General features: G+C 39.9%; 2 protein-coding genes across 3 annotated transcripts; one reads left to right on the top strand and one right to left on the bottom strand.

Moving 5' to 3' along the window:
* The first annotated feature begins 89 nt into the window (after nt 1–89).
* Nucleotides 90–12243, top strand: trim23 (tripartite motif containing 23). Of its 2 annotated transcripts, XM_036594623.1 has the most exons (11): nt 90–205; nt 2633–2795; nt 3367–3488; nt 4382–4660; nt 6025–6207; nt 7034–7249; nt 7497–7631; nt 7845–7974; nt 8073–8183; nt 8767–8891; nt 10111–12243. In XM_036594623.1, exons 1-11 carry the CDS (start codon nt 116–118, stop codon nt 10288–10290), a joined length of 1734 nt encoding a protein of 577 aa, XP_036450516.1. In that variant the 5' UTR covers nt 90–115; the 3' UTR covers nt 10291–12243. The 2 variants fall into 2 exon arrangements, with proteins under 2 accessions (XP_036450516.1, XP_036450517.1); XM_036594624.1 differs by lacking the exons at nt 90–205; nt 2633–2795; nt 3367–3488 and having other exon boundaries at nt 4398–4507; nt 4579–4660.
* A 55-nt stretch (nt 12244–12298) lies between these two features.
* On the bottom strand, nt 12299–22340 carry ppwd1 (peptidylprolyl isomerase domain and WD repeat containing 1). The gene is made up of 11 exons (XM_036594622.1): nt 22217–22340; nt 20376–20478; nt 20089–20192; nt 19352–19472; nt 17603–18050; nt 16850–17040; nt 15439–15628; nt 14559–14740; nt 14135–14216; nt 13697–13879; nt 12299–12919 (listed from the first exon to the last, which is right to left on the bottom strand). Exons 1-11 carry the CDS (start codon nt 22338–22340, stop codon nt 12776–12778), a joined length of 1872 nt encoding a protein of 623 aa, XP_036450515.1. The 3' UTR covers nt 12299–12775.
* Nucleotides 22341–22618: the final 278 nt, after the last annotated feature.

Genomic DNA, 22618 nt, shown 5'->3' with positions numbered 1-22618 from the left:
AAATACGCAGTTAGGTAAGGGCAAGTCATAGTAGGCCAGAATTAAGGTTGTGACCTTATTTGCTCGTCCTCTCACTCGTTCACCCCGATTTTGCGATGGATGGTCGAGTCCCAGGATGGCCGCCGCTGTAAATAAGCAAGGAGCCGCAGCATCGATGGAGCCTTGTGTCCGACATGGCAGGGGCACTACAGGCAATACGGTGAAGGTACGATGTTTTAAGTACATGGAAAATCAAGAAGAGTGTTTTGGGAGTGTTTTTTCGCATATAGGTGTGTTTTTGCCTTCGTGCCTCCGGTCAGACAGATATGCTGCTGCGGGGCGTCGCAGTGTTTCATATCAAGAATAGCGAGCCAGCTAAGCTAAGCTAAGTCCAATAATCATAACATCATTTCCCCCCAACATTTTAATAAAATAATGCAATGAGTAGTTCTTCAACTGTTGTTTACTTTTAATCAACGGTACTTTATTCTGTCTGTGAACTTGCATTTGCATTTTGCAACAAATCAAGCAAGCAGAATACCAGCTAACATTAGCGGAGGTGCTTAGATAGACGGCAGGCAATCACTTGGCAACAGTTAGCCCAGAAAGGCAATAGTCCTGTTTAGAAAGCATGAATTCTATATAGAACCTCGTGCGTGGTTCTTTGCGTGTTGAAATGGTTCTTCAGATTGATGGAGAATATGTTGTATAAGGTTTTATTTATAATGGTTCCATATAGCACCATAAAAGGTTCTGCTTTGAAACGATATCAAGCTTGTAAGAATAGAAGAACCCCTTTTGTTGATGTACACAACTGTTTTCAAAAAGGCTTGATATATGATCTAGAACCATATAGAACACAATCTGAAGAACCATTTCACAATTCAAAGAACTGTTCAAACACTAAATGGTTCTAAGTAGCATCATTGCATTTACTAAAGAATCCTTAAAGAACCATTTTTAAGAGTGTATCTCGCTTTTTTCACCTAATTGTTGCCAAGTGCCATCTTTCTAACCATCTCAGCTAATGTTAGCTCCAACTCCCATAGATCTCTATATATGTCCATTCCCCTTACTAAAGAACCCTTGAACCCTTGTTTTTAAGAGTGTAGGTAACGTTAGATCGCTATCCATTAGGTTAATCAGAGAATCTGTAATATGTTTTATTCTGGACAGTCTTTGTCTCTTTTTGTTTTGCAGCATAACATAAAGGGTAGCTTTGCTGCATCTTTCCAGTCGTCACTTGATACTATTTTTATAGGCTGAAGTCAGAATGAGCTGTAAAGGGTAAATAACTATTAAGCTGTAGATGTGTAAAATAGGTAGTCTGCAATCTGTCCTACCTTTCATCTCTTGAAATATAAAAAAATTAAGTATATACAACCCAAAAAGTTGGGACACTGTGCAAAATGTAAATAAATTATATAAATAAATAAGAGTTTACAAAATAAAATGTACCACGACAATAAGATGTTATATCACATTTGTTAACAGAAACTGCAAACAGGCTACTGCTGTAAAAAGACCCTTAGGAATAAAACCTGATGGTTTTGCTTTCTAATAGGATTTGGCTTAATGATTACCATTAGAGGCCATTAGTGTTGTGTAGGATGCCTTTACATTCTATTAGGAAAGTATCAAATGCATTTAACCATTATATTCTTTTACACTGTGGGATCAACTCATCAGGAAAACACAGAATACCGTTAGTGACTACAGTACTCCACCTGGAACCAGCAGAAACTTAGAATGGGTTCTATGATTTTTTTTTTTTTCAACAGGGTAATACATTAATGGAGCTCTCCAGCTGTGTTATGTACGGAAAGTGGATTAAGTGATGATATCGCTAAGCAGAAGCAGCCACACTGTCCTTGTGGCAGAGAGTGCACGTGCACGTGAGGTCACTGGGGCTGAGAATGCATCTGGCCGAGAATGCATGTCTGCAGCCAGACTCTCTGAATCTCTTAATGATATTATATACCATAGATGATAAAATCCCCAAGTTCGTTGCTATTTGCCCTTTTAGTCTTTCACAGAGTGGTGAACTCCTCTCCATCTGTCTCTGGGATGCTCTTTTTATGCTCAAACATGTTACTGACCTGTTGCCAGTTAACCTAATTAGTTAAGATTTTCCACCAAATTATTTTTTTTGCATTACACTTTTGTTGCCCTGACCAACTTTTTTGAAACATATTGCTGGCATCAAATTCAAAATGGGCACATATTTCTCAAAAAACAATGAAATGTCTCAGTTTCCACATTTGATATGTTGTCTTTGTAGTATTTTCAATGAAATATAGAAATATATCATTGCATTCTGTTTTATTTACATTTTGCACAGCGTCCAAACTTTTTCTAGAACAAGGATGTAGATTATTGATTTACATTATACTTTTCTCTCTTTCCTCAAGATTTATTTTGATTTTTTGATATTTTGGGTTTTCTCTAATTGTGTACAGTACAAACTTGGATTAAATGAACCCAGGTGCCTAATGTTGATCATTCACTAAAATGTGAGACCCTCAGAACAGACAGAAGTGTATTGGCAATTGTTACTGTATTGAAATTGTTACACTCTATTAGTAATGTGATCAAACTCATCTGTAACTAAGTGACAACCCATTGTTTCATACAAATATTTGCTGCCGCTCAGGTGCTGGAGTGCGGAGTATGTGAAGACGTTTTTTCACTGCAAGGAGACAAGGTGCCTCGGCTACTGCTGTGCGGTCACACCGTTTGCCATGACTGTTTGACCCGCCTGCCCCTCCATGGCAGGGCTGTGCGGTGTCCCTTTGATAGACAGGCCACTGAGCTGGGTGAGTGAGTCATTCTTATGCTCCCTGGATAAAATTTCAGTTTTTTCTTAGATGCTATTAAAGGGGAATTTCTGTTATTAAATGGGAGTTTTAAAAAAATACTGCATATTTGTTCACATCTCAGCTTCTGTAGATATTTTGAAAAATCAGTGGGATTCCCTTTTAATGTAGGTGGGCAAAAAGGCTAAATACCACTCAGTATTTACAAGAACAACTCAAGCGTTCAAGGCTACTACAGGGCTGCTTGACCAGCTGGCTGGAACGTCACATTAGAAAAGGGATACATCCTGTTGTTTATCACTCTCAATGAGATTGCAACTAGTGCATCTTAAAGGATGCTGACTTTAGCTGTTTGCTAAGCTGTGACTCAGGATACTGACCCAAGCGTCACTTCTACTGTTTGGCTGTACAAATCGGGCGCTGTCTGTACATTCTAGATATAATCATGATGTCATAAGCCTTTGGACTTGAGTGCTGCAGTTTAAGAAATATTGTATTTTGGTGCTGTGTATGTACTGTTAACATCATTGCATTATCATCAGTAAAAAATAAACTCTTTTCTCACTTTCAGGGGACTCGGGTGTGTGGGGCCTGAAGAAGAACTTTGCTCTGCTAGAACTGCTTGAACGGCTGCAGAACGGCGCCTCCAATCAGTCAGGGATGTCGGAGGACGCACTGCGAGAGATGGGAGAGGTTGGAACCTGAGTTTTCCTATTAGACATACAGCACATGCTTCTACCCAGTATGAATATAAGAGAGTGTCTCCCTCAAGAATCACCATACCAGTGCCACCTCTGGCCAAGAGGGTTAAATCATTAAATCATTGTACATTCTAATGTTTTGCTTGGGCATGTGAAAGTCCATTCAGTGCCTCATATAATCCTAAACTTGATGTAAGACACAGGTCATGGACAGATGTTATTCCTGTGGATGTGTCAGCACTATTGTGTTATTGGATCTTGTAAATCTTTTCTTTGCATAACATTTGCCTAAGCAAATGTTTTGTGCTAAGCAAAAAGCATTACTTAGTGTGAAATGCACGCACATGTTTAAATGAAACTTCAGAATTAGATCTAGGCCTATTGAAGGGGATTTCCACCATTTTTTAAAAATATTTCAGCAATGGTCTATATGTAAACAAGTTTGATGTGAAGCGGTCCTTGTAGAGAGACTTGCTGACTTGACTTTCAGGGGTGGTGATCCAAACCAGAGATCCCAATGTCTTCAACACAGATATAGCCATTTTATGTACGTGTTCATAACCATTTCATATAATACTTACTATGGGGTAGCTTTACGAGGCATTAAATTCTTCAGACATCTGGTTCCTATCACCACCACTGTGAACAATTCTGACTTGTAAGTTTCTCTAGAATGGAATATTTCATATCAAACCACTCTGACAGAATGACTTTGTTTACATCTTAGCCATTTAATTATCCAGAAATTTTACAAAATAAGCTAAAGTCCCCTTTAATACTAACAGAGAATGTGACAAATGTGCATATTGTTGTACATTTTACCGCAAGCATCCGTTTATAATTCCATCATGATATCTGACAACATTCATTGTTTTCTCCTCTTAGTGCATCATACGCTGTGATGAGGATGAAAGTCACACTGCCTCCATGTACTGCACAGTGTGCGCCACACATTTATGTGCGGAGTGTTCCCAGCTCACACACTCCACCCGCACACTGGCCAAGCACCGACGGGTGCCACTGGCTGACAAACCGCACGAGAAGACCCTGTGTCCCCAGCACCAGGTCCATGCCATCGAGTTTGTCTGCCTGGAGGAGGGCTGCCAGCCAGGCCCGCTCATGTGCTGCGTCTGCAAGGAATATGGCAAGCATCAAGGACATAAGGTACTGCCAGTGCACTATGGTTTGCTCAGTCCCACTTCAGTCTCAGCTGACTTTCTCCTTGCTTCTTTGACTAATGACTAAGATGAACAATCTCTGAATTGAGTGTATTTAGCATCCATAGTTCAAAGGTAATGACTTAAGGAAAAGTGTTTCCCCAGCAATGTCACAACCATCCATAGCAAGGAGTCCCAAGAGAGCATAATGCTGTGTTCACATGTTTGTGTTGAAAAAGACGTAATTTCGCATTTCATAGTGGTGAGTGGCTGACAGTGCATGGAGCCATGCAGTCGTTGTGGTGACAGTGAAAATGGATGATTGTCGGAGGAGAGTTTTAGCAGTGTAGATTATGTTAAGTGGAGAAAGGCACTCCCTGCACGGTTTTATTTTGTGTTATAATGCTGGGTTAGTCTGGAAGACATTTGGCATCCATAACTCCAAAAAAAAATCAACATCCGGTTTATTCCACCGCTGTGGTCAACGGCAAAAGTAGAAAAATTGAAGTCCTGACGTACAGTTCCACTTGCTGATGCAGTCTGCAGACTTTTCTGTTTCATGTCGTCGTCCTTCTACCACACACATATGAATGCAGCAAAACTGTCCTCACTCTCTCTGGGTGGGTAAGATGCTCCTCCTTCTCCCCCATCACTCAATGCAATGCTAACCAACACGGGTGTCTGCTAGCTGATGTAGCAGAAGTGGCAATTAGTGTTCTCCTCCAAGCGTGTTGAGCTGTCCGGTGAAGCTGCAGAGGCACTTCACGTGTCTCAGAGGCACCTGGGTTCACCTTCGTGGCTTGGTAGCATTGTGTGAAAATGGGAGACTTAACTAGCGAGTGGAATTGGACATGACTGTTTCCAACTCTAACTTTGAATAAATTTGATTGATTTAGAAAGTAGTGACTTAATAAACATTTGCACGTTTTCATAAGACTCGTTTTAAGGCAAAAATTGCTGTCTGTTTGGCACAGTGACATCATGTCCTCAAAGTGTAAAGAAAATTTCACATGGTCAGTCATGAGCTTATATTTAAATCTAGTGATTTGAAATACTTTGACTTATCCAGACATCTGCCTTTGCACCTGAATAACAGGGCAGTCAAACATGGTAATGCAGGGCCTAACAGGGCTATCAACCGTACTAATGCAGGGCAATTATTTCAGAAGTGCTTTTCCCTCATTATCACAAGACTTGTATAGTGTTTCTTTCAGAGGAGAGGTTTGCTCACTTCTGCAAGTGAAAGTCGAAAGTGGTAAATCAGTTTGAAATGGCAGCTGAGTTTCAGACAGCAGTCTGATTTTGTTCAGTTTGTAATTAATAATTGTTGAATTATTGAGTGACATTGAAACTCCTCGTGTTCATATTCAGCATGCTGTTCTGGAAGCTGAGGCGAACCAGATCCGGGCCTCTATTTTGGACATGGCTCACTGTATCCGCACATTCACCGAAGAAGTTTCTGAATACTCCAGGAAGCTTGTGGGCATCGTGCAGCAGATTGAGGGAGGTGAACAGATTGTAGAGGATGGTGTAGGCATGGCCCACACAGAACATGTAAGGACAAATACTTAGATCCACGGCTGTTAATAATGTGTACTATACTGAAATCACTTGTCATTTTAATACATTTTTTCTTTTATTTTAAGTATACTAAGACAAAAAGTGTTTTATATGTTTTTTTTTTATTAGTTAAAGTGTCACAGGAACAATAATAAGTTATGATGTTATAAATATATTGTAATTGTGTATTTCTTGTCAAATTATCTGATTTGAGCTGCCATTTTTGGTTACAACACAGCTTTTCAGTTATTTTAGAATCATCTAGAGCCCTGTCTATTACATTTATTCATCCATTCTGGACAAATTTATATTGGACTTTTTGCCTGTTTAACTGATTTTTACTAATGTAAAACCCATGAAACTGCAGAACAAGCATATTAGAATTATGTTCCATGTTTATCTGCACCAGTTTGATTTTATGTAGGAAGACATTACAACTCGTTAATGGGAGTGCAATTTTACTGGAGGATGGCAAACAAATAAAATTGTAAAGTTTCCTAATCCTCAAAGAAATGTTTCACCTATGAATGCTTGTTTCAATAACTATTAATGAGAGTTTTTGGGAAGCAAGTCTTATTCAATAACCTATAGTAACACAGTCATAAACCATGGTAAAACTGCACTAAAAAGTTGGAATCATTTTGTTCAGTTTATAAAATCAAACGGGTGCAGATAAATGTAGAGCATAATTCTAACATGCTTGTTCTGCAGTTTCACAGATTTCAAATTAGTAAATATCAGTTAAAGAAAAACTTTGCAAAGTGACTTGCCAGTAGCTTCAGTGCTGCCAGATCTAAACATGAGTCTTCATTTCTCACAGGTTCCAGGGACAGCGGAGAACGCCCGATCGTGTGTGCGGGCGTATTTCGCCGACCTACATGAGACACTGTGTCGTCAGGAGGAGATGGCGCTCAGTGTGGTGGACGCCCATGTAAGGGAGAGGCTGATCTGGCTGCGGCAGCAGCAGGAGGACATGACTATCCTGCTCTCGCAGGTGTCCACAGCCTGTCTGCACTGTGAGAAGACACTGCAGCAGGTAGAGGCAAATACACTCTCGTTCTCAAAACGGCATGGAATGATTTTTAAATCATTAAACCAGGAAGTGGAAACTCTTAATAAAAGAGAACATGAATCATAAATTAAGGTGCTTTTAAATTATAGTGCTTTGGCAAACAGGGCATAGTGTCACAAGATTGAAGGACTATAGTTATTTTGCAAGAAGTTTTGGGTGTGTGATTTTGCAGTAGTTTTTTGAGTGATGAATGCAATTGGTTTTGAAACAGGACGATTGCAGGGTTGTTTTGGCGAAACAGGAGATCAACAGACTACTAGAAACTCTGCAGAAACAGCAGCAGCAGTTCACAGAGATGGCTGACCACGTTCAGCTGGATGCAGGCATCCCTGTCACGTTCACCAAGGTAAGTACTGTCTCCAGCTGTTCCCATCAAACGTCTGGATTGGTCATCCATTCAAGAGCTGGCTTCCCAAAAACACTGCAGTATAAGTGGTCATAAGATTCTGGAGATCGTTTGAAAAAAGGGGCTTTCTTTCATGAGAACAGTCTGGTGGTGTTCAGCGGCAAAAATTGACAAGCTTTTTTCACAGCTATAAGAAACTGAATTGTGTTTCAGGACAACCGTGTACATATTGGGCCCAAGATGGAAATTCGAGTGGTGACGTTGGGCTTGGATGGTGCTGGCAAAACAACCATTCTCTTCAAGCTGAAGCAAGATGAGTTCATGCAACCCATACCAACTATAGGTAACACGATTCAGAAAAATGATATATTGTTCTGATTTAAAGATTTCTATTTCCAGTTACCTACTTTACTTACTTATGTTTTTTTCCTCTTTTTTTAGGTTTTAATGTGGAAACTGTTGAGTACAAAAATCTGAAATTCACCATCTGGGATGTGGGTGGCAAGCATAAGCTCCGACCCCTTTGGAAGCATTATTACCTCAACACGCAAGGTGATCTGTTGTTCGTGCTAATATAACTTCAGTTTTATTTACAAAGGTATAGTTCATTGAAAAATCATTTACCCAATTTCCATTTACCTCAGATCAATTAATCAGCCAAAACAGGCTTGGAGTCCAGATTTTGCTTGCTACATGCTAACATTGCTAACAAACACTAGAAGTCAGCAGTCACCCAAATAGCCCAAATTGTTTCTGTCAAAATACATCCCTAAAACCTCCCTCAAACTGCATCCAGGGGTTTATTAAGCTTGCGCAGATTTGTCGATTATTTTTTGGGCTATTTGGGTGACGTGATTTCGAGTGTTTGTTAGCAATATTAGACTTAGTTCTAAATTAAGGGAGCAAAATTTGGACCCTGAAAATGTTTCAGCCGATTGCCTACATCTAGGGTAAGTGGGGAAAAAATATGTAAATATGATTTTTAGCTGAATTATTCCTTTAACGATTTGTTATGAATTTCTTTATATTGTAGCCAGTGTTTTCACGTTTGTGCTGTCATTCAAGTATAAAATTCTGGCTGTGCGTTTTCTGCATTTCTTCATTTTTAACCTCTGCTTTCTCTCTTGCTCTGCAGCGGTCGTGTTTGTGATTGACAGCTGTCACAGGGACAGGCTGATGGAAGCCCACAGTGAGCTGGCCAAGCTGCTGACTGAGAAAGAGCTGAGGGATGCTCTGTTGCTCATCTTTGCCAATAAACAGGTTAGACAGCGATGTTATCTTGGTTCTTCTACTCTAACCCCACAGCACAGTTTACAGCAGTGTGCTCTGCTCTAACATGCCTGACATTCAACTCATCAGCCAGCAAAGTCCATCATGAGTGCATTTTAGGCTGTGTTTGAGAACATGTGTACCTCCAGCTTTAAAGAGGCATTTCGTCTTAAAACAGCATTTAATGTTATTTATCATGTTATATATGAATTTAAACTAATGCTCATAGTTTCTTCTATTACTCTTAAGCTTTATCACCTGCCTGTAAAGCTCTTTGAGATGCCACCAGTATGAACAGTGTTCTATAAGGATAGTTATTGTTATGTAGTGTTCATTAGTACAGTATTTCATCCTTTAGCCTCATCGCTTTGACAGAATTCATTTTGTTTAATTTTTGATCTATCAATGTTCTCCTAACTACAGTACTGAGAATGCATTATGCAAATTTTTCATACAGCCAGTGGGAGTGTACACCACGACGCTAAAGAAATTCTGACTGTTAGTGTAGCCACTGAGGCTTATAAATACAAATATTTAGCTTCCTAGCAGTCATGCTAGCTATCTGATGTTGTTCCTTGTTAGCCAAAAAAAAAAACATTCTAACAATAGTCTAACAGATACTTTTTTAAGTATCTTCCCTAAAGCATTTGTTTTTTGAGAGGATCCTCTCACTTTTGTGTTACATAATCAGAAAGGGGTTTTCCTTGTCTTTAAACCTCTAGAGACTACTGTGGCGTTGCTGTAGGAGGCAAATAGGCATGTGACAACAGATGAAGCAGTGGTTACATTTTCTATTTTGGCTGTAGTGTCCCTTTAAATACTTTTGACCCACAATCCATAAATATTTTGACTTTGGCAAAGTTATTGTTTTGGATGTCTACCACAGCATGTTGGAGTTTAGATAATGAATATGAGCTCAAACTGCAGATTTTCACATTACAACCATTTTCAAACATAGCCTCTCATTTTAGGGGCTCGATAGTAATTGTACAAACTAACCGTCTCAAAAATAACTTGTCATTTTTAATCTTGGTCGCAAGTCATTTGCGGTCATTGTATGTAAATGTAAATGAATGTACTGTAAATTAAAATGGTTGTAATTTCTACACCGTTCACCCGATTTGGATGTAAACTACCTCAAATTAAAGCAGAAAGTCTGCTTCCAGCTCGTATTATTTGATTTCAACCTCTGTAATGTCTCCTTTCGCAGGACGTCCCTGGAGCTGTTTCAGTGGAGGAGATGACTGAGCTACTGAGCCTACACAAGCTGTGCTGTGGCCGGAGCTGGCACATCCAGGGCTGTGATGCACGCAGTGGTATGGGCCTCCATGAGGGCCTGGACTGGCTCTCACGTCAGCTTGTGGCTGCTGGGGTTCTGGACGTGGCCTGATGGTGTGCTATAGGGATAGTGCAACCAAAGCATGGCTAGCACTGAATGAAAGCTAATGAAGACCAGTTAGCATGACCTCATTGCGATAACACACCTGCAAGCTTTCATTCATTATCCGCAATGTTAGCTTTTTTTTTAGGGGGCGGGGGCTATAAAGTAAGTTCTTACAGTTGCAGTGTGCCCACCCTTGCTTGTGGTCTCATGCTAACTAAACTTTCATTTTTGTTAGCTATGTTAGTTTTGCCAAACTATCTCTTGGATAGATTCATTCACTAGGATCCACTTCTCTTACTCATCCTCCATCTTGATCTTCCATCATATGGTCTTCTACTGTTAGTCTTGATGCTTAGTGCTGTTGTGGCTAAATGTGTTCATAACTGGAGTTGGTTTAAGAATTCCTTCAAAGAAACCGTTGAACTGGTCAACAGTTATTTTAGCATTAGGTCAGTTAGTCCTTATTCTTCTTACAAAAGTCAAAGGTTATTGTGAGGAACTAAGTTAGCCTTTTCTAACAGAACAATTTGCAAAGTAAATAAAAGTCACATCATGACTTCAAAACAGATAAAATAGTAAAGTCTCATAGCGTCTGTTTTCACCTGGCCAAACATGGCATGGACAGAATAGATTAAGCTACTAGGTATATTTACCAAGGCAACACTAAGGTTAGTAAGACAGAACAAAGTATCACGAGATATTTAACAAATGTGAAGTGCCTGTAGACTTCAGGGTCTACTGGAGAAACAAGAACATCACCAGTAGTCAAATCGGTGAGCACCATGTGAGTTTCTGCATTAACATAATTGGCCCCTTAATTCTCTCTGTCCAACTGGTTTGTTCTGTTTTTATTTGTTTTTTATAATTTGCTTTTTGAATTCCGCTCGGGAGAAAATGAGTGATATTTATTTATTGCAGTTTCGTGGTCTTAAAAAAAAACTGGTACATTGGTGCAGGTGTGAATTTGCCAGGTACGGAGTAGCAGAGATGTCTGTTACATGAAATGTTGTTACTGGTTATTTATATTTTAAAATCTCTCTGATTTATGAATTGTTTTTAGGTGAAGTGCAGTACTGCTGTGCAGGGGGAACACATACCATGCCTTCTATTAACCTTCCCTTATGTGGAGCAGGAAAAAAAAAGCTTTTAGTAGTTCACCTGTCTGTTGCTTCATTTTGAATGGCTTCCTGTGAAACAAGATCACACAGACCTACTATTGACCTGACCTGAGAACACTTCATTCTTACTTTACAGCTCAGTTCTATATACATACACACACACTGCGTCTGTTTAGCTGTGGTAATATTGAAACTGTCGCTTGCTATGTTTCCATCAAATTTCCTCCCCACCCCAAAAAAGTGGTATAACATTCTTGTTTCCTTTGCCAACATCAACAAACTGGGTAATGGTCATATATATGTTGTGAATGTTGACACAATATTCTACTTAAGTGTAAAAATGTTTATTGATACCTAAAGTGTTTCACAGTAAATAATGTTAATGCATTCACCCATACATTTACTGTCCTCTGACATAGCTGGGAATTTCACAAAAGCAGGATTTTTCAGTTTAGGCAGATAATGTAAGCCTGAAGTCAAGCATAGTTAACAGGGAAAGAGCTGAGGGACATTCCTATTAAACAGGCTTGACTTTAAGCTTAAATTATCTGCCTAAACTGAAAATCCTGCTTTGTGAATAACTCCCCCAGACTAAGAAGGACATTAAAGTTCTTAAAATGTGGCCATTTTTCAGCTCTTACAGAAAGAGATGCTCAGAAAAAGCTGCAGTTTTTCAAAATTGAAAGCACTCAAACAGCTCCATATGGCAGAGAAACATGATCGCTCATGTAACGGTTCGAATGGGGGGGGTCATTTTAAGAAAATATAAAACAAAATTGTCAGTAGGTTATCAAACAACATTTAATTGATCAACCAAAATATATGCAACAGTTTTTTTTTGCAGGAAAGATAATTACAACTTTTAAGTCAGTCTGATGGGAACAAGCTGCTGGGTACAAGCTGCTGGGTAGCATTTTCATTTTATGGCTTGCAATTTGTGCACAAAGTCAATGGAAACATAGCTAGTGACTCGGCGCATACATCCTCCGAGCTAGTTGGTTTGACGAACCACCCTTTGGTTTGAACCATGTTTTTCTCATTGCTATGTAATGTTTTACTGACTGTAGGTTAAAGAGCATGTGTGAAGCCTTTCCCTCGTTCTTCAGAGGACCACAGTTTGTGAAAGATTTCCTTCTTAAGTTTGAAACCTCAACAAGCACAGTGCACACTTAATACATTTGTTTGTTGTGAACTTGACGATGGCTTTTTGTAAAAATATTCATAATTGTTATGCTATTAAAATGTTAAAAAAAAGAAAGCAGACATTCTCTTGTCTTAAACATTTGTAGATCTCTGATAAATACAGCACTGTCTGGAAAAAAGACTCTTTATTGTACAGAATAATGACACGACAGTCTGCGTAGGTGAGGAATCTACTTGATAGTTATGTTTATGATGCTCACGTCTTCATAGGGCTTGTCGGTCTTGGGGTTGACCTTGACATTGGAGATCCTCTGGACCACCTCCATTCCTTTGGTAGTCCTTCCAAATACTGTATGCTTGTTGTCCAGCCATGGCTGTTGAAAAACGCAAATAAAAGAACTTTTAGCTTCATACCATTCAACAGCATTACTAAAGGTGAGAAACAGGAGACGTGCAAGTAAAATTATGTAGACTGTATGTAAAAGTTAGTGATTTCTGTGTTTATATTGCATATTTAAATTTTAAAGTTATTTTTACTCCACTAATTCCCTTAGAGATTTCACTAAACCAGCACCGCTTAAAAGGCTTCCTGCATACTGTTGTGATCAATACCAACACCTCATAACTCCAAGGTCATTATTTATTTACACATGGATTGAAACCATAAACTGTTCTTTGCAATGTGTAAACATTTCATGATAAATGGACCAATAGTAATGCTTAAAATAAATGTCAATATAATACTATTTTAGAGGTATTTCTTGGATTTATTGGAGATATTGCTTATGTTTCATTTACAAATGTAAAACACCATTTCAGCCTCTTAATAAGCAAATAATGCCATTTAACTTTGGCCAAGTATGTGAAATGTGCTGGGGTTATGTCATGTTCATTTAGTCCACACAGTACTTGGGATATTACAAACTAATCAAGCTACACAGAAATCTGAATGGGAATAAGGGAGAAAAAAAACCCACAACCAGTCATAATCTGTGTGTCCCTAATTGTTAAGTTACTATACTTTTTTTTTATAAAAATGTTTGATTAAATTTGTTAGAGGAGTATTGATACTTATATCCATGTAGTTTTAAGACTGAGTATAGTTCATCAGTACTTAATCCACTGCTGGAGAAAAGTATTAAGGTTCTTACAGTGGGCACCACGGTGATGAAGAACTGTGAGCCGTTGGTTCCCGGACCTGCGTTGGCCATGCTGAGTGTGTATGGTCGGTCATGCCTCAAAGTAGCATGAAATTCATCCTCAAACTCGCCACCCCAGATGCTCTCTCCACCCATGCCTGTCCCTGTGGGGTCTCCAGTTTGGATCATGAAACCCTGTACAGAGATGTATGTAGGTGCTATAGTTTCACATGTTCCACAAAACAGTGACAGGAGTACAGTGTTTTGGGAGCACTCATGCTCTCCAGCTCCACACAACCAAACAATATTTTTCCTTAACACTACAGAGGCCCCGATAATGAAGTGACTAGCTACACTAGATCAGGGATAGAAAAAGCACTAAACTGTTAACATGCTGTGGTTCTCAAACCAGAGCTGGAGAACACTGCATTAAGTCGGAAGTGTGTATACCTTAATGACACGATGGAATATGTGACCATTGTAGTAACCGTTCCGGCTGTGGACACAGAAATTTTCCACCGTTTTCGGGCACCTGAAATTTACATGCAAATTAATTAATTTACAAACAAATGAATTGCTTTAAAACAATGCTCTACAACCCAGGTCCTAGACAACTACCTTCCTGAAGTGGCTAGTTCCAACCACAATCAGTCACACCTGCTTCAGCCAGTCAACTTAAACAGAAGTTCCTGATTGGCTCGATCACATATTACTGTTAGGTAAAGGGAGGGGCAGCAAGTTAAATGCAGGTTGGAATTTAGCTCTGCAGGAAAGTAGCTCTCCCAGACCAGAGCTGGAGACCACTGCTCTAAAATAATGACTGAGCAGTAATCCAATCGGGGAAATAATAAAGCGTAATGGCTGAGATGCATACTCGACAGGGAACAATTTGATATGGACGTCTCCCATAGTGGTGTGGATGATGGCGCTGTCCGAGACCCTCTTTGGCCCTTCGGCCTGTGTGGCAGCCATGACCTCCTCTTTGGACGGCTTCTCATTGAAGATGTCCCTGTCAGACTCAGCACTCTTGGTGTCCTCTGGCTCCCTCTTTGTAAACTGTCAGGGTCAAAGTCAGTCACCCAAGTCTTTTCCATAAATACATCACCAAAACTTCTCTCAACCAACTCAAACCATATTCAGGTCTTCATTAAGACTGCACAGAATTGATGTGGTTTAGAATACAGTACGAGCTATGAAAGTGAGGTAAACTTCACCGTGTACATTTTTAGGCAGCAAGTGTTGTCTTTTCCTGCATGCCATATGGAGTCTACAGATTACAATCGTTGTTCCCTTTTTATAAATAACTACTAATTTTGATTTTTGAAAGGTAGTTTTGTGCATTTGTTTAAAAATAGAAACAGGAAACAGAAATGTAATCATGCACCCAAATACCTGCATAATGTTGAGTCATTATGTGACAAACGTCCTGGCTGACTGACTATTGTGTTAATTGGATTTTTAACAGAACCACTGCTTTAAAAGGACATCTGATTCTGGATCAGTGTTTCTAGCCAATAATGAATGTCAAAGCCAAGACATTTGGCACAAACTTAAAACTGGATGCTAGATTAACAGTCTGAACTTAGTGAATGCGGGCCCATGTCAGAACACTCAAGAGGACAAGAGGCTCCGTTAAGAAAATAAGGCACAGAAACTAGCAAGCTAACAAAGTCATCCAGTAACATGAGTTTGATGCCCTGACATAATCTTTTTCTTGTTAAACAACTCTGTTAGCCATTTCTTTGACTTCTTACCATGTAGAAGCGGTTTTTCTTGAAGGCTGTGCAGAAGATGGTGGGGTCGGGATTGGTGGTCTGTAAGGCGGGGTTATCAGAGGCTTTCATCTCTATAGTGGGGGCTGCCGTCATGGTTTTTGCAACCCCTTGGAAGAGACTCAACTGCACCACACGGATGTTCTCTTGCTTCCCTAAGATGCGCACACACCTGATCACAGACAGAGAACATGATGTTTTGAAAAGAAAAGAAACAATGTATTGTGAAGTGTTTGATCCCCATTTACTCCACCTTGGGGGGGCATGGCAAAAATATAACATCACAATATTTCATGATATAGCCATGATCCACAAGACGCATCACAAATATTTAGTCTTTTTATGAGGTTTGATAAGTTGGAACAGACAAAAAAACCCATCAGCAACCTTTAAAAAAAATACAAGCGAAAGTTATGAAGACAAATGTATTCAATGTTTCACATGCTTCACTTAACTAAGGCGGCAGACTTGCAGGAATACACCTAATCTATTTTGGCCTACATGTATGTCTGTACTGAGACGATATTAACCACCAAAACCATCAAGGTGTTTCCAAACCAAAAACCATGGTCGGACAGAAATATAAGGTCTCTGCTCAGGGTACGAGATGCTGCCTTCAGGACAGGCAGTGTGCTGGCCAGCAGGAATGCGCCGAAAAGGAACTGATGAATGGCATAAGAGACACTAATCTCTGGTACAAGCGGTGCACCCAAACCTGGATACAGTATATGCTAGCCATCTACACAAGATTGCTAGTAACATCAGTAGCCTCCAAAAACTTCAAATTCTTCAGTCTGTTAATTCAAAACTTGAATTAACAGACTGAAGAACAGCTTCTTCCCCAGAGCAGCAGCCTCCATCACCCCCAACATCCCACAACTGTTAAGAACTGAAGACTGTACTGGTTTAACTATCTAACTTGTAGTGCAATATCTTTTTATTCTGTACACTGTCGCTGTTTATCTGACCTAACCAAGTGCCTTTGTTTATTATATACAGACAGAGAACACTACTTCACTGTGTTTTGTTTTTATCGCTGTTGAGGACTGAGTACTTCACTATCCAACTTGATGTGCAATACCTGTTTAGACTGCACTGCTTGCACTGACTGTTTAAATGTCACATCCAAGTGCCTTTATTGCCTTAATGTTTTCTATTGTCTCTATTATCCTGTTTTCGATTGCTGCTGGTCTCTGAGAATCACCAAACAAAATTTTGTTGCATGTCTACAATGTGGCTTATTGTTAATCGAATTAAACAGGATTAATTAATTATTTCTGCCCAACCATTCCATACACATACTGAAGCCCTGAATCTTGGGCTACATTGTTCTCCATGCATTGTATAGCTTTAAATAATAACTAAATAACTATCTCAAAACATGAACAGATACCTGTTTGTCTCCACATTGATGACCTTGATGCCCAACATGGTTCCGTAAAGCACAAAGTGGCCCGTCTCGTCAAAGATGATGTTGGTCAGTCGAATCCCGTCCACCTTCTCCAACTCTCTCTCCACGGCCATCCTGCGGCCAAACTCCATGTCCGGCAGCTGCTGCCTCATCTGCTGCAGTTCTGTGAACATCTGTTCGTGCACAAGAAACATGGCACATGTTAAGTAAAATCATAATTACAACTCTGTACCTAAGGAAATGTAACTGTATGTGATTACATATTAATTGAGAAAACTGTAGAGCGTAGAAAATTAGAACTTCTAACAAAAATGGATATCCAGAATCCCTCATATGATGGATGACTAAAGTGGTGACTAAACAGCTATTGATGGTCATTCTGTGACCAGAAATACGATTTATTTTTAATAACACGTTTTTTTTCACCTTACCACAAGTTTTTGTTGCCATATATTGTGAACAAACCATTGGTTTACATTTTGTGTCTATAACAGTTCAATATATAAATATATTTCAATCCATAACTTATTACTGAATAACAATTGTTAATATCCTAAAATATTTCACACTTAGTAGTGTGGTGTATGCTGCCAATAGTTTCATCAAAAGTGAATCACCACTTAATGAATCCAGTTCTGTGGTGCATCCTCACCCAGAATAGACCAAATAGTATTCTGTTAGCACAGGACCATAACTGTGCAGGGCTACATGTAAACAAGAGCATAAGTGACGTACTGTTAGAGATTCATCGAACACTCTCATCAGCTTCCCCGTCAGGAAGCGGAAAATCCTCACTTTGCGATCGGCTGCCATGGTGGCCATTTTCTTGCCGTCATGGGAAAATGCCAGGCTGGTGGGATGTGTTTTACATTTCGCAAACTCATACAAGTCTGTGTCTGTCTTATACTCCCAGTCCACCTGTCTGGGGAACTTAAATTCACTCGGGAGGCCTGTCCAGTACTCCAGCATGCCTGCTCTGTCTGCTGAGACAATGACGCGATATCTGGGGTTGAGGCGTATCTGACAGAGTGGAGAGGAGTGCATTTTATCAAAAGTGTGCAGTGGCTGATTGTTTCCACGCCCATCGTAGACGTGTATTTTCCCAGTGGATTTCTCAGAGCAGGCCACGGTAGAGATGGCATCACCTGGATTATAGATCCATTCACACTGACCAGGGTGGAACCTTAAAATAAATAAATTTAGAAAATTCACGTTAAACCATATATTTGAAAGTCGAAACGGTCAGTCTAGTCCAGGGGTGCCCAAACAATACTGAACCATATCAAAACACTTGAGAGCTTATCACAAATAAATTATTTAAAACATGAAATTCAAAACGTGTAACACAAATCAGTAGAACATTTATTGAACTAGAGAACTGGCTCTGACAAAAGGCTGCAGCTGCGGGATGAGGGTATCTTCCCGCTGCTTTAGTTTCTCTGCCTTCACCTCTTGAATGTTCATCATACTTTCCATTAGTAGTGGGCAGTACACCAGGTCTTTCTCAGGTATGAGTCTTGTCATAACTGTTATACCAGTAGACCACAAATAAGTGTAGATAGCGTGTTTAACTCTCATATTCTCAAAGGTGATATATCTCAAGATTTGAATGTGAACACACTGCTGTGGAAGTGTGTGTGGGATGCACATATGAGAAAAATGAGAGAAATTCAAAAGCTGAATTTGGCCTCTTGTTACACATTCTTGGCCCACCTTAAATGGTGGATGTGTTACATTCGGGCACTGTTCCATTTAAGCTGGAACAGAAAATTCAAACAAAAAGCTGCTGCGTAAGAGGCCAAATTTAGCCTTGCAGAAACTTGTGAAACATGTAAAACAACACTTAAGGCCGAATTTTGTCAGACCTTGGGTTCGTCGTTTTTTCCATTTTGCACTATGAAACTTTAGATTTACTTTTGTTGTTAAAAACAGTTCTTATTCAAAGTGAAGGGGCTTCCCAGAATAATAAGCCACTGTTAATTTCCAAAAATAAGTTTATTTAAGCATCTGAAATGCATTTTATTCATTCAATTTGGAGGCAAAAATAAAACATTTTTTTGCCTACTGCCACTGTCCATGCTTTGTTTCACAATGCCCTCTGATATTACATTGCTTAATTGCCACAATAGTCTCTCGACATATGTGACACAGGCATTTGCTATGGCTCTTGATGAAAACTTATTCTCTACTGAAATCGTCAGTTTTCATTGTCAACTTCGTGCTTTTGTGGCTGTTGTCATAACTAAATGTCATTCAGTACATTGTACATTCAGTACTATGTTAACACAGTGTGATGTAGTTTACAGTACTGTGGCAACCATAAGATGAATGGGGGGAAAAAAAATTAAAAAATACACAAATCAAAAAGTATTGACTCGTGAGCCATTCCAAGAACTAAGCCACAGAACTAAACTGGCCTTGGAGTTGAACTCTGGACACCCCTGGATTAGTCCTTTGTTACAGAACTGGAGAATGATATCTTACCCAAGTTTGATCATGTTGATCATGTCAAAGTTGACAACATCGAATACCTTCATAGCTTGATCATCACCAACAGTGCAGAGGAGTGCACCTTCAGCACTGACTGAAATACACTCAATCACACCTAAAGACAGGAATATCAACCAGGATTAAAATGTGTCATTTAAAACGAGCACTTTAATAAACAGCAACTTGTAACAAAGCTACATCAGCAAACAGTTAGGCCCAATCCCATTTCACCCCTTGCCCCTACGACTTATCCCTACCCCTCTGTTTTGCGCATTCATGCCTAGGGGTAGGGTTGTCCCGACTGTTGTTGGGATAGAGGGGTAACGTGAAGCGTTAGGGCTAGATGGCCCTCCAAACTGAGGTTTTTCAGAGGCACGCTCCAAACGGAGTTATGAGTCTAACTACAACAAAACTTATTTGCAATATATCCTAAGTACCACAAACCAATCCACCAGTATTCTCAGGCGTTGAAGACTTCTTCGTTTTCTAACCTTTTTCAGATTTGCTGCTGACTACCGGCAAAACTCGTCATGTCTGTTTACATAAAAGCCACCAATGACTACTGATGACGTGTTGGGTTCTTGAAGGGTTGTCCCATGTTGTAGGGGAAGATTTCAACCACTTCCTCTTGTAACTCAGTTCCAAAAGGCAAGGTAACACTAAAGCAAGGGGTAGGTGTACAAATAAAAAAAAAGGGAATGGGTCTTTCTGAATCAACAAAAGTAACTTACTCAGGTGGCTACGAAAATGCTTGACAAACTCTATTCCCTCATCCTCTTTCTTCTTCCAAAATTTTACATGGCCATCCTGACTTGCTGTAATAATGAAGTCTGTTCTGTAGATAAAAAAAATAAAATAGTTTAAGTTACCATTCCACTCATTCAAGGCCAGAAACTTAAAAGCTGACTTATACTTCTGTAATGATGCACATAACAAAATTATGCAGCTTGCAAAGATGACTGACAACTTCTTCAAAGCAACCTAACATACACTATTATGCTTATTGTAGACAACTTACCTGGTGCACGCAATGTGAGTGATAACATCCCTGTGCATGTAGCTTCGCTCATACATGGCAGCAGATGGTAAGTTGTCCAGGTAGACTCTTTCATACTCGAGCACTGCAAATGAGGAAAAAAGGCTTCAAGATCAACATGAAATGTAATGCATAACTCATTTTCATTCCATACAAGCAAAATATGGTATCAGGTGGAAGGAGGAGGTGACTATACTATTTTTCCCACCTGCTGAAGCATGCCAAAGAAATCAAAAGGCATTTTAGAGGTGGGAAAAAGTCCCTAGATTTTGATGGAAGATTACAAGAAAACTATTTTGTTGTTAAATTATTTGGTATAACGTAATGTACTAAATATGACCAGGGACATGAATTTACAAGGTAAATAAACTGACCATTAGGATTGCAGTTTGCTTTTAAATCAGTGTTTTCCAGCACTCTTCCTGCAGACCAGTGGTTCTTAATCCTGGTCCTGGAAGTCTCCTGCCTGGAACATTTTAGTGTTATTCCTTCTCTAAGTCAGAATTCTTCACAGTGGCAGTGATTATACTGTTTTAGACATTGTGACTCCTGGTTCCTATTCTCTGTTAAGACATCTGAGTTGGATTCTCTAAAATGCACCATTTCACATTAAACCACTTGATCTACAGAATGGAATTATGTAGAAACCTTAAAAATCTGTGGAATTCTCCTTTAACATTACCTTCATGAGGTCGCCCCTGAGCTCCACTTACAACATTTGTGTGATTTTGTGGACCAAAAACAATCATAACTTATCTTTACATGACTATTTTCCAACTTTTGTGTGTGTGTGTGTGTGTGTACGTATGTAACACTTTTCAGCTTTTCAGACAGATGTGGGCATAGGTGTGTTGATTTTTGTGACATTACAGAAACTGTATATTCAAAACAGGCTGTTTCTGCACCCTAGATTCCATTCATGGACTGTATTGATGGACAGGGGAGTGAAGGGTACATTTTGAAACTAACAATTTTTATGTCTTACATGAAACGCTATTACTTCTACACAGTGAGGAAAATTCAGCTTTCCATGATAAAAGGTGCAGCGCAGGGTGTCTCCAGGACCAGAGCTGAGAAGCACTGCTGTAGGCCATTTTTTCCTGCACCAGATCATTACCCAACATAATGGTCAAATTCTTCTGGAGATATGGACACCGGAAAACATGTTGTTATTATTAGGCAAACACTGGACGACTTCTGTACGCTGTTCCTCATTGCTGCTGGAACCCCACAGTATCCATCTGCAGAGCCACAGCTCCGCATCTTCAGCCTTTATACTTTCAGCTCCCTCTGCCCCTGTTCAAGAACTGCAGCTGCACTTTCAGCTCTCACGAGTACAGAAGTACATGGTGGATTGAACTCGCACTACATTATTCCTATTACATTTTTTTTGGTATTATTTGTATTTATGCCATTCAGCATGCAAAGGTCTAAATCTTCACTGATTTGCTGCTAGTTCACATAGCCAATCTCCCTAATCCCTATGCAACTAGTGTACTAGGTCTTAAAATAATCAATAGAGTCTAGCTGCAGACGTGCACCCTCAGCCCCAGTGACTTCATGGCCGTAGGCACTCGCAGAACGGCAGTAACGGCCCAAACGGCGCCTTTAACATTTGGCTGCTTCTGCTTGGCAAGTCCAGAGTTTTCCTTTACTATCTCAATAACCATATCATCATCACATAATCCATTTCAGCCTCTCTATCACGAGCTGAGAGCGCGGTACTGGGGCTCTGCAGTTATTGGACCCTCCTCGCTCTCTCGCTTTATTAGCTGGCTCACTCCGACTGAACTTGTGAAACCCCTGTAGATGAAGACACTCACCCTTTCTCTTTTTTGTCTGAACAGCCTCACCGGGCAGGGGTCCGACCCACCCGTCATCTCCGTCCTCCTCTTCGTCTAATCTGCGTTTGTTTTCTGAACTTCCCTGCGTCGCGTCCGCAGCCATTTTTCAAACACAGCTTTCCTCGGCGGCGTGTTCACACTTCACAGGTCGGCTTTCGCCACAGCGCCACCTTCCGATGTGGCGGCCATATTTTCTGTTATGTTATAAAGTAACGAAGGTGTTCAGCAGAGCCGCTAAAGCGCACGAGGCAGGATGAGACGGGAATAGCGTGATCACGTGTTATTTGGACAGGACACTGTAACGCTGTGCAGTCTGAACTTTCTTAAGAAAGAAATGTGCCTTTTTTCTTAACTACACACGTAAAAAATGAAACAAGTTAT

Source organism: Colossoma macropomum, unplaced genomic scaffold (genome assembly GCF_904425465.1).
Source record: "Colossoma macropomum unplaced genomic scaffold, Colossoma_macropomum, whole genome shotgun sequence".
Taxonomy (NCBI): Eukaryota; Metazoa; Chordata; class Actinopteri; order Characiformes; family Serrasalmidae; genus Colossoma; species Colossoma macropomum.
The sequence above is the reverse complement of the archived record's forward strand: the minus strand, read 5'-3'. Positions and strand labels throughout refer to the sequence as shown.

Coding starts and splice junctions, on each gene's coding strand:
- trim23 (XM_036594623.1), top strand. CDS start 116: ATGGCCGCCGCTGTAAATAAGCAAGGAGCCGCAGCATCGATGGAGCCT. Junction 3,489..4,381: donor CACTGCGAGAGATGGGAGAG/GTTGGAACCTGA, acceptor TTCTCCTCTTAG/TGCATCATACGCTGTGATGA. Junction 8,892..10,110: donor TCATCTTTGCCAATAAACAG/GTTAGACAGCGA, acceptor CTCCTTTCGCAG/GACGTCCCTGGAGCTGTTTC.
- ppwd1 (XM_036594622.1), bottom strand. CDS start 22,340: ATGGCTGCGGACGCGACGCAGGGAAGTTCAGAAAACAAACGCAGATTA. Junction 18,051..19,351: donor ATCAACATGATCAAACTTGG/GTAAGATATCAT, acceptor ATTTATTTTAAG/GTTCCACCCTGGTCAGTGTG. Junction 15,629..16,849: donor ATCAATGTGGAGACAAACAG/GTATCTGTTCAT, acceptor GTCTGTGATCAG/GTGTGTGCGCATCTTAGGGA.